General features: G+C 60.6%; 1 protein-coding gene across 1 annotated transcript in view; it reads left to right on the top strand.

Moving 5' to 3' along the window:
* Positions 1–18,282, top strand: part of PKP1 (plakophilin 1) — a 44,693-nt gene that overhangs the window by 14,199 nt on the left and 12,212 nt on the right. Inside the window, exons 3-4 of the mRNA XM_012744319.3 lie at positions 14,512–14,903; positions 17,970–18,114. Of these exons, the coding sequence (XP_012599773.2) occupies positions 14,512–14,903; positions 17,970–18,114 (537 nt within the window). The remainder of the gene's footprint in view (positions 1–14,511; positions 14,904–17,969; positions 18,115–18,282) is intronic.

Here is an 18,282-nt window from a genome sequence, read left to right as displayed (position 1 = left end):
CGGTATCATGTTTTGTGGCCGCGCCCTGTGTTCGAGCAAGCACGCGACGTTACCCGCTGGAGTGAGCATCTCACCCCTCAGATTTGGCTCCGATTCTAAATGTCGAAGGTCCAATTTTGCAATAGAGCTTTGTCACCGCGGGTGCCCACGTTTCATTTAAATACGTGAAGAATCTGCAGGCGATTCCAGAAAGAAAGCGCTAAGGATGCTGTGGTCTTGCCTTATAGTCTATATCAGCCACAGCCTTATGATTTTTTAGAGAATCCTACTATGTATTACACAGGGCTGCTTATCAACTAAGAAGAGTGAACGTAGGGAGTCTCGTCATAGAGTAAAACAGAGTCAGCGTGACCTACAAACAGCGTCAGGGGGCTTAAGGTAAAGGGCCGGCTGGTCCACAGGAAGTCACCGGCCGCCCCTGCCTCCTCCTCCTTCAGAAACAAGGGTCTCGGGTGGCATCTTTGGCACTCAGGGTCCCACAGGAGCAGGGTCGTGGAATCTCAGAGCCCATCGGGGTTCCCATTCCACACACGGGGACACTCAGGCCCAGAGAGGAGAAACGTCACTCACCCGAAGCCCCAGAGCTGGTTGATGCTGCAGCAGACTACATCCCTGACCTCCTGGCGCCTAACCTAGTGGAGTTTGGTTTTCATGACCACAGACATTGGCACTTTTTGTGATGGCCACTTTGTGTGTCCGCAATCTCAGTGTTTTTAACTCTGTAATCCTGTTCCAGGCACTCGCCAGAGACCCACGGGTTCTGATCCCTTCCCTGCCTCCCTCCCCTGCCCTCCAGCCAGGCCTGCTGGCTCCTGGGGGGTCAGCCCAGCTCGACAGGGGCAGGAGAGGGGCCGAGACTCTAGACTCTCCTTCCTAGACAGAGCTGGGTTCGCTGGGCCATGAGCATTAGCGGGGGCTGGGTACCGTTAGCGGGTGGAATGCAGCAAAATGCAATATTTGGGACACACTTAAAAGCTATGAATCGTTCGTATGCAGTTCACCTATAACTACACGTCCTGCACACGCATTTGCTAGACCTGGCAGCCCTGGCTCAGGGTCTCCTTGCTCGTTCCTGTAACAAAACGAGACCCCTTTACCTGCTCCTGCCCCGGGGAGGCAGCCGAGCAGAATTACTCTGGGCTGCTGCGTTTCTGGTCAGAAGGGGAAAGCTTTTTGGCTTCTCTTAGTGGTCCTCCGTCACTCGAATGCCTTCTCCTGGTGGGCCGGGATCAGGAAGAGGAGAGCTGGAGCAGTCGGAAGGCGCAGCCCTTCTCCTCCCACGCCAAAAACAGGCTTTTGTCCCGTGGCTTGTCCCAGATGAAGCTGAAGCAAGCGACAACTTTGATTTCCAGGGAACGCTCCCGGATTAAGGTGACAATCCCCTTTTCTACCAACCCCCGGCTCTAAAACTTTTCCTATTTTCAACTCAAGAAGCATGCCCTGAGCGTTCAGTTCTTCTGGGAGCGAAACGATCTTCGGTCGCGGGTGGGACATCCTGTTCTGGATCTCTCCCTCGAGGAGAGAAACCAGGCGGCACCATCCGCCGGGAGGCCCGGAGCAGGGCACGCCCTGGGGACCGCCAGGTGGAATCACGTGGCCGTGCTTGGCGACACCCAGCCCAGCACCCCGAGGGTGGAGAGCGGGGGTCCCCAGCAGTGTAGGGAGGGAGAAGGCCGCCTCTGCCTTGGCTCTGTCCCGTTCGTTGGCCCCATTTCTCCACTTTACCTCGGGACTCGCTAGCGAACTTTTCTCCCCGCCCCTTCCCAGCTGTCTTTGCTAACTGATCTGTCGGCGTGAGGTCACTCTGTCGTGACAGAGTCCTGCGGACAGCGTGCTAGGGACCCCCGCCCTGCAGAGGGCTGACCCCGCCCTCCCGAGGCCCAGAGCAGCCTGGCCGCTCCTCCGTACAGACGTACAGATGCGTGGGGGACGGACGGGGCTCGAATCAGGCTTCAGCAGGGGCCAGGAAATCCCGGCACAGAGCTCCTCGGGTCGGCAGGTCACCCGCAGTCGGTGGCGGCTAGCCGCGCTGACGGAGGGTCCGCGGGGACACAGCCCTGGGCCAGGCACAGCAGAGGGGCTTCCAGAGAGAAGCGCAGAGGACCCTTGCCCTGGGGGCGACAGAGGGAGGCTGTCCCGACCGGTCCGCAGCTAACAAGGCCAGGCCCGGGGACAGCCGGGGCCGCGGGAGCAAGCCCTGGGCCTTGGCCGGGGACCTCAGGTCTGAATCCCGGCTCTGCGGGCCAGCCATTGGCTAGTCAATCCCTAGTCTCGCTCAACCTCGGCGTGGCCGTCTCTGGAATGGGGGGAAATGCCGATCTCCAAGGGCAGCAGGAGGCCTGTGGGTGAGACGGATCAGGTCTGCACTGCGAGGCCTGGATCCCGGTGTCCGCTGGGCTGCTGCCAGCAAGGGAGGGCCTGGGGTGGCCTTCGCCTCTCCACACTGTGGCTTTCTTAACTACGGAGCATGGCCATTGGGCTGGATCCTCACCAAGGACCTGTCTGAGGCTCTGCACGGCCCGAGAGCGGACCCTGAGTGGACAAAGGGCCCCGCGGCCACAGTGACCGTGTGGTGGTCTCCGCAGGGCCCGTGCCGGCCCCTCCAGCCCCGACCTCTCCGCAGGCCGAGGGCTGGATGAGGCTTCACTGCTTCCTCCCTGCTTCCGTCCGGGCAGCTGCAGCACTGGCACAGCGGCGGCAATTGATTGACCCTTGCAACGGGGTGGAGAGGTGGAAGGACGTCGTTTGCTTTAGCTTTACAGAGGGGGAAACCGAGGCACAGCAGGTAGATCTGCTGAGTAACTCCCCCGACGCAGGTCTCAGGCCAGACTCGCTCTCCCTGACCCCATTTCCCAGCTCTGAGTGCTGCGTCGCGGGGGCGTGCGGCGGCTCCCCGGGCAGCGCTCCTGCCCCGTCTGTCCTTGGCGGGGCGGGCGAGGGGAGGCTGGAGAGCAGGCCGCAGGCGCCCACTCCAGGCAGCCGCGGAGCCTGCTCCGAGAGGGAGCAGTTGGTGTGTCTGCCAACTCCGTGTCCCTGCTGCCAGCTGGTGACTCACCCCCGCCCGGCCCTGGGAGATAGGAGGGTCCCGAGAAGGCCCCAGGCTCTCGCCCAACAAGAAGAGGCAAGGCTCCTACTTGCCGAGGGACAGAATGTGCCTCCCGAGAGAATGGAGGCAAGCGAGCGAGAGCCCATGGGCGGCTCCCGGGCACCCCTCCCTGCAGGAGGAGCAGCCGAGCATTGGCGTGTCTGCACAGACGAGGCGCTGCTCCTGGGACGCTCCCCACGCTTGTGTGCCTGTGGCACATGTCTGCGTGTGGGGTGTCCCTTGGGGGTGGGCCTCCTGTGTAAGCCACGGTCCATCTGAGTGGCTCTGCTTTCCGTGTAGGAAGTCTCTGTCACCCTTAGGGCCGGGGCCACACTCGGGGAGCTTCCTTTCTGTGCTTCTTCTCCCCCCATGGCTGACTGCAACCTTTCAGAGCCACGGGAGGCCGCTCGGCCCGGCCGAGGCCCCGGTGAGCCAGGAAGGCCTCTCTGCAGCCCAGAGAGGGTGTGGAGGAAAGGAAGAGGCGCGGTCTGGGGGGCCGGTCCCCCGTCACCGCGCAGGGGACTCTTGCTGGGGCTCTCCCCCCGCCGGACCTCGGAGTATCACCCACAAGACGAGGTGGCTGCTCGGACCCTCGCCTCCTTGTAGCTCCGACACTCCTATTCTGTGTCTTTCCTTGGCGGGGAGAAGACAGAGACGGCCCGTGTGAGCACTGTGGGCTTGCAAAGGGAGGAGGACACGGTTCCAGCAAGCAAATGCCAGTGCTGTCCTCCAGGGGCGAGCTCCAGGCGGAGGCAGCTGGGACAGGCCCCTGAAGGAGCCGAGCTCTGAGCCGGTGTGGAAGGAGGGAGGGCCACCCTCCTCGGAGAGGACCAGGGTGGGGGGCTGTGGTCTGAGAGCACCTTTCTGACAGCTCACAAAGGACGGGCCTCGCCCCAAGGAGGGCAGCTGGTTTCGTGTTGCCAGCTCTGGAGATCTCGTAAGCCTCCCTGGCCCTCTGCAGCCAGTTCCCGAGGCTGCAAACTCCTGACGCCCCTCAGCGCGGAGTGAGCACCCTGGCCCTCCCCGTCCTCCCGCCCCAGGGAGGGGGCCAGACCCAGGAGAGGGCAGAACCTCACCAGTCACTGTCCTGGCAGCGCAGACTCTTGTAGGGGAGAGGATGGGAGGCCCAGGGCAGTTTGGTCAGAATGTCACCGCCCAGGGACTCAGTGTGACAGCTGGATGGCTTGTGGACCGCACCAGGCTTTGCCAGCCCCAGATACGGTCAGCAGCCAGCACGGGGGGAGCTCCACTCTCCCCAGAGACAACAGGGGCCAGCCGTGCCCGTCCTTTAGCTTAACCCATCAGCAAGTGGTCACCAGTCGTTCCCATTCATTTTGTGCCAGCTCCGCATTTATGGCCAGGCTGGGAGAACCAGTGCTCACCTCGACCTGGGCTCAGCTTCTCCCACCCCAGCCAGATGCTGCGAGGCAGATACTCCTCTCGCCAAGAAGAATAGACTAGTGTGTTCTCCCAAGAAGGAAGCTTCTGGATGCCTTAGCCATTGTTCTGCCTCCTCCCTCCCAACACGCATTCAAAGTAGAGCCTCTGAAACTTCAGAGGGAAGATTTGAAGAATTAAGGATAATTATAATCTTCTTTATTTTACTCCAGCAGAAATTATTGGAGTTTTGTTTTGGGATTTGTGGGGAGTTCTTTTTTGGATTTTTTTGGTCCTGATGAGAACTAATCTACTCAACCAACAAGTCTTTAAAAGCCTTACACAATAGTTAAAAAAAACAACTTACAGACAAGCGTAAGAGGGGATATAATTAAAAGCTAAATTCTGCAGCACACGCTAACTGAAGCCTCTCCAGGCCTCAGTTTCCCTGTCTGCAAATGAAGGGTGGGACCAGGTGATCTCAGAGCCTTCCTCTCCAGCGTTAGTTCCGGGGTTCTTCGAGATCTGGGGACGGAGGGAGGGCTCAGGTTCCGGGTGAACTGCAGTCTCTCGGGAGGGAAGTGCCCCGAGATCTTCAGCTGCCCAGCAATCTAATAATCCCGCGAATGAGATCTAATAATCCCGCACTTCGAACTTACACAGAGGGCTGTGTTTTCAGTTCCCAGCTTGATCCCAGTCTTTGTGAGCGCAGTAGGCAAACCAGGAATTGCTATCCCAAGTGTCTTTGCAGGGAAATCGAGCTACAGACAAGTGCGTGGGCCTTCCCAGCACCCCACCGGTGGATTTGGCAGAAGCAAGTCCACACCCCAGTGGACCTTGGGGGGGCGAGAAGAGCGAGAGGAGGGAGGAGTCTGGGGGGCGGGGGGAGACGAGGCCGGGCCTTCTCTCCTGCTGGCCACGCTCTGGAGCCAGGAGGCAGGCAGGGATGGGGAAAAGGAACATGGAAACAAAGTCCTGGGAGGTCTTCCCGTGCCTTTTTTCTGGTTCGAGTTTTCCTTTTGTCACTCGGCTGAGTGAGACAAATGCAGCAGCATGTCCCAAGTGGGTGGAAGAGCCGTCCCCACCCTTCGCCAGGGTGAGGCCAGCTTTCTCCCCCGAGGCCCTGGCATGTCTCTGCGGAGGTCCGCCTGCCCCAGGAGAGCAAGCTCAGCTGAAAAACAAAATCGGCTTGGCCGGGAGGGGACGGGGCAGCTGCAGAGACACAGGTGGGGAGAGAAGCAGCTGCCGGCTCCAGACCCACAGGGTGTGCAGGGGCGGGGCGAGGCGAGGCCGGGGCTGAGCCAGGCAGGGGAGGAGGCCGCCTGTGATTGCAGCCCGGGCGGAATCAGACTGCCGAGCGTCAGAAGCAGCCTGTGTACCCTGTAGTAGGGAAACCGAGGCTCAGAGAGCTGAGGGGACCGTCCAGAGCTCTGTAGCTAGTCCGGGAAGAGCTGGGACTTGGAACCCGGTCTCTGCTCCTTGCCCAGGTCTCCTGGTTACGCTGTCAACTCGTGTTGCTTTTGCCACTGTGGGCAATCTTGTTTCCCAAACCTCCGTCCTGTGCACTCTGCTGCCACCAGGTTTGCAAAATCATCGAACCAACCATTACTTACTTAGTTCTAATGGAAGTACTTTTAAATTCCAATGCATTTTATTATTTATTTATTTATTTGCTTGCTTAATTTTAGAGACAGGGTCTTGTCATGGTGCCCAGGCTGGTCTTAAACTCCCGGGTTCAAACGATCCCCTTGCCTCAGTCGCCCGAGTAGCTGAGACTAAAGGCGTGCACCACCACAATCTGGCTGTCGGAATGGATTTGATCTGAAAGGAGACTTTACATCACTAACTCAAAGGGCAGAAAGCAGCGTCCCGGGGGTGGATGGCCCTTTGCAGCCAACCTGGAGCGGGTCTGCAGGACACCCCCAAGCTTCCTCCACGTCTGCCTCCAGCCCCAGGCAGCTCTCAGGGGGACCCATGGTGCTGGGGGCAGAGTGGGGTGCTCAGGGGTAGCAGCGAGTGGCCCACCCCTCCATCCACCTTTCTCCTGACCCCCTGTAGAGGCCTGGAGCAGGGTGGCCTAGCGCCCTGAGCCTGAAGCAGCGTAGCAAGACTAGACTAACTGCGGGACACAGTTAGTCCAGGGCTCAGCTCAGCTACCAACCTGACCAGGTGTCCCCATTTTCTCAGCCCACAGTGTGTGTGCTCAGCGGTGCATTTAGCACACGGTGTGGTTGGAGGGGTGCCAAACAGTCACTCTTCTCAGCGTTGTTCACTTTTGTGGTCCTAGCCAGGACAGGCCAGTTGTCATGACTACAAAGTCTCCTTGCCCACAGGCGTCCCCTGGGACAGAGGGTTTCCCAGCCCAGGTCTTTGGGCAGTAGAATCGTGTCGCACGGCTGAGCAGCAATGCACTTCTTAAATGTCTCCAAGGACCTCTCACAATTGGCTGAAAGAGGAGGGGCTGGCACCTCCTATGTCTAGACTCCCCAGGGAGGGGTCCTCTAGGAGTTGGGGTGGGCAGCTGCCCAGAAATGCAGTGGAGTTCCTGCAGAGGGGTCCTAGCTACTGATGATCTTTGCCATTGAGACTTTGTGTCACCAAACTGTGGTGGCACAGTGGCTGGAGGACAAACACCAGGAGAGAGGTGAGAGTCCTGAGTCCCGGTTCAGGGCCTGCCACGTTCTAGCGGCGTGGCCTTGGACAAGCCTCAAGTTCTCCGAGCTTAACGTGCACAGGGAGAATGCAGCTGCTGCTCTCTGCCCGGACGCCTCGGTGGCCAGGTGGGAGGAGGGACGCAAGCTGATGAGTGGGGAGCCCTGTGCAAACTGTTAACACCACAGTATGCTAAGGCGCTCTAGGTATGCTGAAGGGACTTCCAAAGACCTTCCCTACCTGAGTCCACCTGGGGCAGAGTGATGTGTGTCCCATGCGGGAGGGCGGGGAGTGCATGTGGGAGCATGTGTGCACTCAGGGACACAGGCTTATCTTCCAAAGAGGAGATCTGTTGCCCAGGCAACGGAGGGCCCAGCAAGTGCCCCTCCCTGCATGGGACACTCTTGACTAAGCAGCAGGAATGGCTGCGTTCCTCTGTCGGGTCTCTAAGGAGTTCTGTTTTGGGGCAGGGTAAGCATCTGCCTTTCAGGCTGTTTCCACCTCCCCACCTTTGGCCCTCCTCTTCCTGCCCACACACGGTTGGCTCCAGGGCCAGCCAGCCTCTCCCTCTGACTGCCTGCCAGAGAGTGGGCCACCTGGCCCAGTGGGCTCTTCCTGACCCTCGAGTGTGCATGCAGGGAGCTGGCCCACCCCCCAGGACTCCAGGTGTCACTGCACATCTGGATGGTCCCTCCCCTTGCCCTCCCTAGGATGAGCTGTCACAGGGACAGTTGAGCAAACTTTGCACTGTTTGTGCAAAATTCACAAACACTTTGCAAACATTTGTGAATACTGGCGTGATTGGCCTGTGCTCACAATTTCCACTTTCCAAAGGTTATAAGGGACCCTGACCAGATCTCTGGCAAAGTCTACACTATCAGGATTGGCATCAAAACTTCTGTGTTTTTTACACCTTAAGACGTTTTACACTTCTGCGTTCGAAAGCCAGAAGCCACGACCACAGGGCACAGGGCTCGGGGAGGGCAGAAGGACCCTGGCTGCGACACAGGTCTGAGGCCAGGGAAGGGAGGCGGCTGAGGCTGGGGGGTTTCTGCCTCTCGGCCCGTGAGCGTGGACGGTGTCTGGGACGGTGACTGCCCGCCAGGGATTCCCGTCCAAAACAAAGCTGAGATGTCTGGATGTGGAACCTTAGGTCCTTGTTCCCAGGCCCGTCCTAAGAGCATCGGAAGCTGGGAAAAACCTGCTTCCCAGGCGTGGAGGGGCAGAGGTGAAAGAGAAGCGTTTCAGAAATCTTTCTCCCGCAGCGTAGCGAGCAGGCAGGTGCAGGTGCAGGTGCGGAAATGGGGCGGGGCCGGGCTGGGGTAATCAGACAGTGTGTTCAGACGGTGGATATCGGGGGACCAGCTCTCAGCTGGGTGCCGGGGGGCTCCAGGGCTTGTTACCTCCTGCAGGGCCCTAGGAGCCACACGGGTCTGACTCTGTGCGGGCACACTTGCAGTCCAGACCCTGGAGGCCAAGGTGCCTTGTTCATCCCAGATTCGTGGTCTCCCCGGAGAGAGCCGCCCCTCCTGCGAGACCCACCAGCCACAGCCCAGAGTTGTACAGGGTCTTTCCACTCGGGCTTCAGTGATCCTGATTCTTTGGAAAATTCCCCCTCAATTATTCACAGACGTTTGTGAGTACTGGCCTGATTGGCGTGTGCTCACAATTTCCACTTTCCAAAGGTTATGAGGGACCCTGACCAGATCTCTGGCAAAGCCCTCACTATCAGGATTGGCATCAAAACTTTTGTGTTTTGGGTTTTTTTTTTATATTGTAAAAATTCAGGTGACGGAACGTGCCCAAGCCTGGCATCGGGCTGTTTCTGGTTTCTGCTGTGCTGCTTCTCAGGAGTCGGGGAGCTGGTCCCCACCAGCCTGTCCTGCAGGTCACAGACATTTTGCAGGTGGCTTCTGGAGTTCACTCCTGGGTGGGCACCGCTGGTCTCGGGGTGCTGGCGAACTGTGGGGGCAGCTCCTCCCTGCCTTAGAGGACGCCGCAGTGAGACACACCCACCACCAACCCCTCCAAGGCCAAACGGGATTGTTCTCAGTCCAGGCGTCAAAGCTTCTGAGCTGCGGGGCTGCTCTGCCCATAGCAGCACGCAGGGAAGGAAAGGACGGCCAGCCCAGGGTGGGACCCCTGCCTCTCAGAGACAGAGGCATGCCCAGGGGAGACGGGATGACACTCCTGCTGAAGTCCCATCTTCGGTGACTCAGGCTCCGCCGGCTCCCGTGCTGACTCAGACTGCCGAGCAAGCAGCACCCCACCCCTCTGGGAGGATGCTCCACGCCCTGGAGCCCAGGTGCGCCCTCCTCGGCAGCCGTGCTGGCGGAGGACCTGTCCTCTCCAAGTTCCTAGAGCGGCAAGCCACAGTGCAGGGCAGCTCAGGACCGGCTAGCTCTGTCCAGCCCCCCAGTCCTGACCCCTGACCGGACCCCCAGTGAAAGGAGGCGGGGCTGCCACCTGCCTGCTACACCAGGCCCCTCCCGTGGGTGCGGAATGAGGAGCGGCAAGCAGACTCTGTCCTCGGGGTCCTTGCTTGGGAGAGCCCTCCCTCGGCCCCAGAGGCGCAAGGACTCGTGGAATCGTGTGTGCACACACTGTCTCGAGAAGGGCGTGGGGAGCCCGAGTTGCTGAAGACGGCAAACGAACACGCTGCCGGGCGTGTGACTCGCAGGGCAGCCCAGGGTGTGTCCTGCCGGAGAGCCGGTTTGGCCGCCCTGCCTTGCTGGCAGAAGCTTGGTTTCAAAACGGGCTAATAGCTGGGGACACAGACACTCTTTTCATCTCGGCCAGCCCGGCACATACCTGGCTCCCAAGGAGCCGGGCAGCTCTGCCCGGTCAGCCCGCCTCCAGGGGAGCTCCCTGGGCGCAGCCGGCCAGCTGCCGTCCCGCAGGTCCAGCGAGGGGGACGGGAAGCCTTCCGGACCGCCCCGCACAGACTGGCTCGCCCTGTCTAGGGTGGCCCTGCCTTCCCGGCAGCCCGCTTGGCTTAGGGTGGCTCCCCTTTCCCCCGGGGCCCGTGGGACCCAGTGCCGGTGGGCGGCCTGCACCCCCTTCCCCCGCACACGTCCCCACAGCATGGCGCCCCTCCACTGAGCCCCTGCTGGCAGCCCGGCCTGTTCCGGGCACAGCAAGGGGCACCTGTGCCCTGCAGAGCGTAGGGTGGTGACAGAAACCTGCCTTAGCAACCGCAGAACGAGCAAGACCACAGGCCCCAGGTGTCGGGGTGGGTAATTCCCACTCTGGGCATTCCTGGTGTCGGGTCGGAGGCTCTGTAGAGGTGACAGGTTACAGAGGGGGCCTCGAGAAATGTGGGATCGGGAGGGGGCAGGCGAGGAAAGCTATGCAGCGTGGAGAAGGGTCTGAGCAGAAGCAGGGAGGCAGGAAATGGCTGAGGTCGTGGGGACGCGGAGCGCTGCACACAGGGGAGGGAAGAGACGGCTGGCCAGGCAGGTGTGGCCAGGTGGGCTCTCCGGCACTGTATGGGCCAATGACAGCCCCGCTTGAGGAAGGTCGAGGTGGCGGCGTTGCCAGGCAGGGACCAGAGCCCCCGGGGGCTGGGTGGGGGCTGGGTGGGGCTGGTGGGGGCCGGTGGGTTGCCCGGCAGTGAGCTGTCACAGCCTGGGCAGTGGGGGTGGAAAGGGGGAGTCGGAAAGGACTCTCAGGTGGAAAGACAGAGGGACACCGCCTCCTCCTGACTGGTTACTGTTCTGTCCAGTGATCTTGTGAAAACAGGAGCTTTTCCAGTTTAGGGGGGGCCCTCCAGACTGCGTGGCTCTCTCGGGGGGATACTGGCTATTTTCAGCTCTTTGAGGCCCTGGGTCTGGGGCTTGTGCGGCTTCCCCTTGGGGTCCAGTCGCCCTCTGGTTCTGGCTCCCTGCCCGCAAAGCAAGGGGCTGACCCTGAGAGCCTCCCGGCTTCCGGGGGAACAGGGAGAGAGGGAGCGTTCGGTGTGGGGTTAACCCCGCACTTCTCCCAGAATGAGGGGGAGAAGGAAGATGGACGGACGGACGGACGGCGAGTTGCAAGCCCTACGTCACCGGCAGGAGGGCAGCAGAGCAGGGACCGGCCGGGGGCTCCTGGCTACAGACAGAGTTCCCTGCCCCGCCTTGGATCACGGTTCCAGGTGTGCCCCGGAGCCCCCCTGGTCTCCCAAGCGTCTCTCTGGGCACACCCTGGCTCCACCTGCCTGGCCAGCCCAGCTCGCGCCCAGCTGAGCGGTCAGCTCTGCCCCGCGCCACGAGCTTCCAGCCTCTGGAATGTTCCCATCCATCCGTCCCACCTGGGGCTGGGGCTTCCCAAGGAAGCGTGGAACAGCCAGACAAGGGTTTGTGTGTGTGTGTCACTGTCCTTTGTATTCCAAGAGGAGGACGCTGCCAGCAGATCGGTATCTGGGTGAGGGGGTGTGGCCGGGAGAGCGGCCCGGCCACCTGTGCCGGGTGCCTGAGCGCCGCCCGCGCATTCCCTTCCGGCCACAGCTGCTCTCCCGGGACCTGGCAGACGGGACAGGGAGCCGTGCGGGGGCGTCTGTGCCGGTGATGGTGACTGCGGGGCGTTGCAGGCATTTAGGGCGCGGAGCCCGGGGCCCTGCACACGCTGCGATGCCTGGGGCATTGTCCTGCCCCGGGTGTGACGCCTCCATCTCTCCGAGACACATTTAGACCTGCTGTGGCCGTGGGAGAGACCCAGCAGGGGCCTCTGGTCCCGCTGCGTGCTCCTTTCCCGGCCCACGTGCCCACCTGCAGCACCTTTAGGCCTGGCGGGGGTGACGTGAGCCCTCCTGTAGGATCTGGGCCCGAAAGGCAGCTGGCCTGTCCTGGACCCGAGAGTCAGAGGGATGAGAATGTCCCGCCGAACACTTATGTCATGTGCCATCCTAAGCGCTTTATGAACAGTTCATCAAATTCTCCCAACAACCCTAGGTGTTGGGTACGACCCTAGTTTTACAGATGGAGAAACTGAGGCACGTTGGGCTTAAGTAACGCTCAAGGGCACCACCCATCGGGCAACTGGCAAGGCAGGGTGGTCTGTGTTCTTGACCACTGGGTCGTCCTCTCCGGCGAGCTCGAGGCCTGAACCCAGACAGCAGGTGCAGCTGCCGTTTGGGCCGTAGGGACTCCAGGCTTCAGCAAGCCACAGGCCACCCACGCTGGCAGGGCTGGTGGCAGCCTGCCTTCCCGAGCCTTGGAGGGGACCAGGCCCCTCTGTGGTGCTGGGGGAGGACGGGGAGCTTCTCTCCTGCTTGTCGAAGCGACAGCAAAGCACCCTGGTGGCACGAGAGGGTCACCCACAGCCGTCCTCAGCCCACCGGCACCGTGACACCAGGGGCTGGTGGGGGGGGGCTCCCAGGGTGGGTGACACCGCCGGGCGTGGCCGGTGGGGCCCAGGAAATTCGGTCCCACGGGGGCGTCTCTGCCGTCCCACCGTGATCACCGGCTCCCCTGCGGCAGGGCTGGCGCCGCTCCCCGCGGGCAGCCCACCCTCGCCAGGACCTGGCAGGCGGCAGCTGCTGCCTTTCCCAGCACGGGGGAGCGGAGCCCGGAGCCTCCGTCAGGCTTAATCAGCATGATCGCATCCCCGCTGGGCCGGGGCCAGGACGCGCATCTGGACTCCTCGGGTGCCCGAGAAGACGTCCGGGCGTGTCACTTTCTGAGAACAAGGGCGCTCCTGTTGCACTTCCATCTACGGCTCAGCGGCCTTCGCCCTGGGCAGTGCGTGGCTCTGCCTCCAGGAGCCGCCCGCCACCGTCCCGCCCCAGAGGGCGACGGAGGGAGTGGCCCTTTCCAAGCAGGGGCTGCCGGGCTGCGCATCTTGCCCGTAGTCTGCAAGGGGCTCCCTCCTCGTCCAAATGCTCAGAAACCGCCCGGCTCTCCTCCCTCTGCCCCGTGCTGTCCCCACCCCCACGAGCCACCTCCCCGTGGGGTAGGCCGGTTTGCCCCAGCTTGGGGAGGAAAATCCCACCTGCCTGAGCACACAGCTGGGTGCGTGGGAGAAGGAGATGGGCAGGCCACTGCCAAGGCAGGCAGTCTGCGGCTTCTGGGTCTCACGAGCCACATCTGGCTGGCAGCCTGACACTCCAGGAGCTCAGACCACAGAGGTCCCTGCGCTCCACGGCTCCCTGTGGTGTGAAGGGGACCCAGCCCCTCCCTGGCCTTCTGTGGCCATGTCTGGTGCGGAGGAGAAGTACCCAGTTGCCGGAGGACCTGCCCTGCACACATGCACGCACACGCACGCACACACGCACACGCACTCTCATGCTTTCTCTCAGGGGGAGGTGGGCAGGCTCCAAGCTGCTGGCTTTGGCCCTAGCTCATCCCAGCAAAGGTGAGCCCCAAGCCAGCACCTGTGCGGAGACACTTGATCAGGCTCCATGTTGATCCTCTGGTCTGAGGACAAGTCCCGGCAGGCCGGACCCACCGGCATGCGAGCTCCTGGGAACGTCCTCCGCGGACGGTTCTGCTCCAGAGCGAATTCCCACGGTCTCCAGCCCCGGGGCTCCTCCCGGCGGGGCCCTCGCAGAGCCCGGGGAACGCCTCACTGTCCATCCCACGTTTTCCTGCTGGGCTGAGCCTCTGCCCGGCTTCTCCCACTGCCAGCCCGGCAACGAAGCGCCGGAGAGGGGCTTTCCTCCGTGTGCCCAGGGGGCCCCCAGCTGACAGTCCCTTGCCCTGGCAGGGGGGAGGCCAGGTGAAGAGTTTAGCAGGAAAGAACAGTACACAACAGTCCTGGCCGGCATAGAAGTTTCCGTGTGCTGAGCACAGGTGACCACGGAAGGCTGGCTATGTCCAAGCCTCTGGCCCCCGGGCATGGCACGGCTATGGGGTGAGGACTTGCAGGCCTTGCAGACACAGGCTCAGGCCCAGGTTCCTCCCTTGCCTCGCTGAGCGGCTATTGCAAGTCCCCTCTTCCCTCTGGGCCTGCAACTCACCCCCCTCCAGGGCCGTGCCTGTGCGGGACCAGGTCAGCGGCTGTCCAGCCTTTTTGACTGCATCCCACAGTAAGAGACACCTCTGACCTTGCGGTCCAGTGCCCATACACCGTCTCACAGAACAGTCCACGTCTCTCCTACCTGCTTTGCGCTCTGACACTTTATATTCCAGGATTTATTACTCTATTTAGCAGACTGTGACCGCCGTTTTAAATAATACTATTCAAATAATACTGTTTAAAATGGCGGTCACAGTCTGCTAAATCGATTTCATGGCCCATGATGGGCCACGGCCTGTGGTGTGCAGAGCAGTGTATCAGGTGACGGCTGAGGCTCCTCCCGCTGCAGACGTCCTGGGTTCCCCGAGCATCATGTGGGGCGGAGGGAGGGGTGTAGCCCAGGACCGGCTGGACCCGGGATCCCTGCCCAGGAACCTCGACGGAGCCCTTCTCTCTTTTCCCAGATCTACAACGGGACCCTCAAGCGGGAGCCGGACAACAGGCGCTTCAGCTCCTACAGCCAGATGGAGAACTGGGCGTGCCGCTACCCCCGGGGCAGCTACACCACCACCGGGGCGGGCAGCGACATCTGCTTCATGCAGAAGATCAAGGCGAGCCGCAGCGAGCCCGACCTCTACTGCGACCCGAGGGGCACCCTGCGCAAGGGCACGCTGCAGAAGGGCCACAAGAACACCCAGAACCGCTACAGCTTCTACAGCACCTGCAGCGGGCAGAAGGCCGTCAAGAAGTGCCCGGTGCGCCCGCCCTCCTGCGCCTCCAAGCAGGACCCGGTGTACGTCCCGCCCATCTCCTGCAACAAGGACCTGTCCTTCGGCCACTCCAGGGCCAGCTCCAAGTGAGTGCTTCTAGGCCAGGGCGGGGCGCCGGGCGGGGGCCGCGAGCCTGGCCGTGCTCTGCAAGGGGCTCCCAGGATGGCAGGAGACACAGCCTCACCGTGTGGGGAGGCCCCTGACCTCCGGGAGCTCTCGGGGTGAATGGGGAGATGGAACCCAGCGTGGAGGTTTGACAGGCCACAGGCGGTGGGGAAAGGGAGGCTAATCAGAGGAGGTTGGCTCGGCCAGTGGCTCGCAAAATGTGTCCCCCTGACCAGCAACATCAGCATCCCCTGGGGAGTTGTTGAAAATGCCTATTCTTGGGCCCCACCCAGGCCTACTGGCTCAGAAACACTGGGAGAGGGGCCCGGTGTCCTAACAAGCCGCCTGGGTGACTGTGGTTCACGCTAGAGCTGGAGAACCTCTGATCTGAGGCATGTCAGTCTCTATCTGTGTTCCGAAAGAGTACAGGAACATGCGTTGGTGTGTACTGCAGGGACAGAATGGGTTACAGGTGCTAAGACAGGTAACTCCAGAGAATGACTAAGACAGACAGACAGAAAACAGAGGGACACAATCCAATGTTAAGGAACAGAGCACAACTCCTGTACATAAAGGATGAAGGGCCATTGCCCAGTGGGAAGAACGGAGACCGAATGGGCTGTCCCGCAAGGAGCCCATGGCACCTGGGTGTCGTGCGTGACCTTGTGCCTGCCCTTCGGGGCTCAGAGTGGCGTGAACCTTCCCACTGTCCTTCCTCACCACCGGAATGATCTCTGTCACTAATTTATTTAGCAAACACTTACTGAGCATCTGCTACACGCCAGTCTCTGGGGTGAGCACAGGGACACAGCCCTGAGGACGGCCCCGAGCTGCTCTGGAGCTACGCGATTAACTGCCTTTCCTAGCGACCGGGAGCCTTGCATTCTCCATCCTTAATTCTCACAACCCCTTCCAGGCAGGTGCCAGGATTCCCGAGGAGGAAACAAGGCCCAGAGATGCTAAGTAGCTCACCCAAGGCCACACGGCTGCCTCTACATCCTGTGCTTCTCCCTGCTGGTACCGCAGTGTTCTGAAAATAAACAGAGCCCCGCTAGGGAGCCAGCCCTCTCCTAACCGCTGAAAGGCTACAGGGTGCGCTCAGGGTGATTGGAGAGGGGCTAGGAAACTCCACGCCCTAGGAGGCTGATCAGGGCAGCGTCTGGCCCTGGCTTATTGCCCCAACCAGAGGCCCTGAGTGGAGGGTCTAGGTAAGATATGGAGGGGATGAGTGACAAGCCATTTAGAGGTGACATTTGACTGACGGACGCAGGGTGACAGTCTCTCAATGCAGGGCAGGGGTACTGCTGGCCCAGGGACAGAGAGCTCTAACCTTTGGGTGATTTTTCTAGAAACGAAGTTGGGTTGTTGTGCCTAAAATCATGCATATTTATCAAGCACCTGGTATTGAGAACGTGAATCTAGTACAAATGAGGAGAGGGCTCACTCTATAAATGCCGAGGGATATCTAGTGGAGTAGAGCCAGGTGCCACAGAAGGGTCTGCCCCTGCACGGGGACAACGCTCCATCTCGGTTGGGAACCAGGACACAGTCGGTCGCCAGCCTGTGCCTCAACACCGTGGGAGCTGGAGAGGATCCTCCAGGAGGGGTTCCCTTCAGGTGTGCCTGGGACCTGGTCAGGGGACCCTTGTTAAGGGGCTCGGAATGTACAAGAGGACACAGTGGAGCCAGGTGATCAGGGTATTAGTTTCTGGTTTTGTGGCTCAAACAAGGCTATCAGCCGGTTCCTGTGGTTCAACCTGAACCTGTAATATGGAGAAGCTGCTGATTTTTTCTGAGCCGGGGAACAGCACAGTGAACAGGGTTTTAGGACCACTTCTCGGATAAAGAGGTATAAAACGCTGGGTGGGGGAGCTTGGAAAAGAGGGTCTATTGCTGCTGATCAGTCACGAGCATGGTCATCATCAGTAGGAAAGTGGGGGCCATGAGGATGGGAAGAAGAGGTGGATGTGAGAGTTTTTGTGTAAGAAGAGCCAGACTTGGGGATGGATAGATGGATGGGTGGAAGGATTGCTGGCTGGCTGGCTGGCTGGATGGATGGATGGATATGTGGATGGATAGATGGGTATATGGATATATAGGTGGAAGGATGAGTGGACGGATGGATGGGTGGAAGGATGGGTGGATAGATGGATGGATGGATGGATGTGTGGATGGATAGATGGGTATATGGATGGATGGGTAGAAGGATGGGTGGATGGATAGATGGGTAGATGGATGGGTGGATGGATGAATGGATGGATGGATAGGTGGATGGATGGATGGATGGATGGATGGATGGATGGATAGGTGGATGGATGGATGGATGTGTGGATGGATAGATGGGTAGATGGATGGATGGGTGGAAGGATGAGTGAATGGATGGATGGGTGGAAGGATGGGTGGATGGATGGATGGATGGATGGATGGATGGATGGATGGATGGATAGATGGATGGATGGATGGATGGGTGGATGTGTGGATGGATGGGTGGATGGATGGATGGGTGGGTGGATGGATGGTGGATGGATGGTGGATGGATGGTGGATGGATGGATGGGTGGGTGGATGGATGGTGAATGGATGGGTGGATGGATGGTGGATGGATGGGTGGATGGATGGATGCGTGGGTGGATGGATGGATGGATGGGTGGATGGATGTGCTCACAGCCATGGTCTTTCATTTTCCCAATACTGGGCACAAACCTGAGAGATGGAAGGGTGAGTGAGGAGTTTCCCCGCAGGGAAGAGGGTGGAGTGTTTCCTCAGTGCTGAGATAACCTGCCTGCCTGGACGCTGACCACAGCCAGAGCCTCTCAGAGCCCGTGTTCTCACAGTGGAAAGCCAGCGGGTGTGCGTCTGCCTCCTCTGAAGGAGCTGAGCTGTTCTAAGGGTGCTTGGTCTCCAAGTGGGCCTGGGCCTGCCGTGTTCTGACTCCCTGGAGGGCAGAGAAGGCTGTGGCAGCACAGGCGTGCAAGGAGGAATTCTGAGCCCCGTCTCCAGGACTCCCAGCTCCCCCTGTAAGCATCCGCCACTGCCCGTTCCCCACAGGATCTGCAGTGAGGACATTGAGTGCAGCGGGCTGACCATCCCCAAGGCGGTGCAGTACCTGAGCTCCCAGGATGAGAAGTACCAGGCCATTGGGGCCTATTACATCCAGCACACCTGCTTCCAGGATGAATCTGCCAAGCAACAGGTACCTGGCTGCACACCCTCCTCCCCGGTAGGCCTGTGCAGGGCCTGGCCCTGCGTTTAGAGATGGGTGCGGGCATTTGCCGTTGGCTCCGTCTCACCCTGCCCAGCTGCCAGAGGCCCTCGCATTGCCCTAGGGCTGAGCTGGGCATCTCAGCCTTCTGCAGAGCAA

This window comes from Microcebus murinus, chromosome 23 (genome assembly GCF_040939455.1).
Source record: "Microcebus murinus isolate Inina chromosome 23, M.murinus_Inina_mat1.0, whole genome shotgun sequence".
NCBI lineage: Eukaryota > Metazoa > Chordata > Mammalia > Primates > Cheirogaleidae > Microcebus > Microcebus murinus.
The sequence above is the reverse complement of the archived record's forward strand: the minus strand, read 5'-3'. Positions and strand labels throughout refer to the sequence as shown.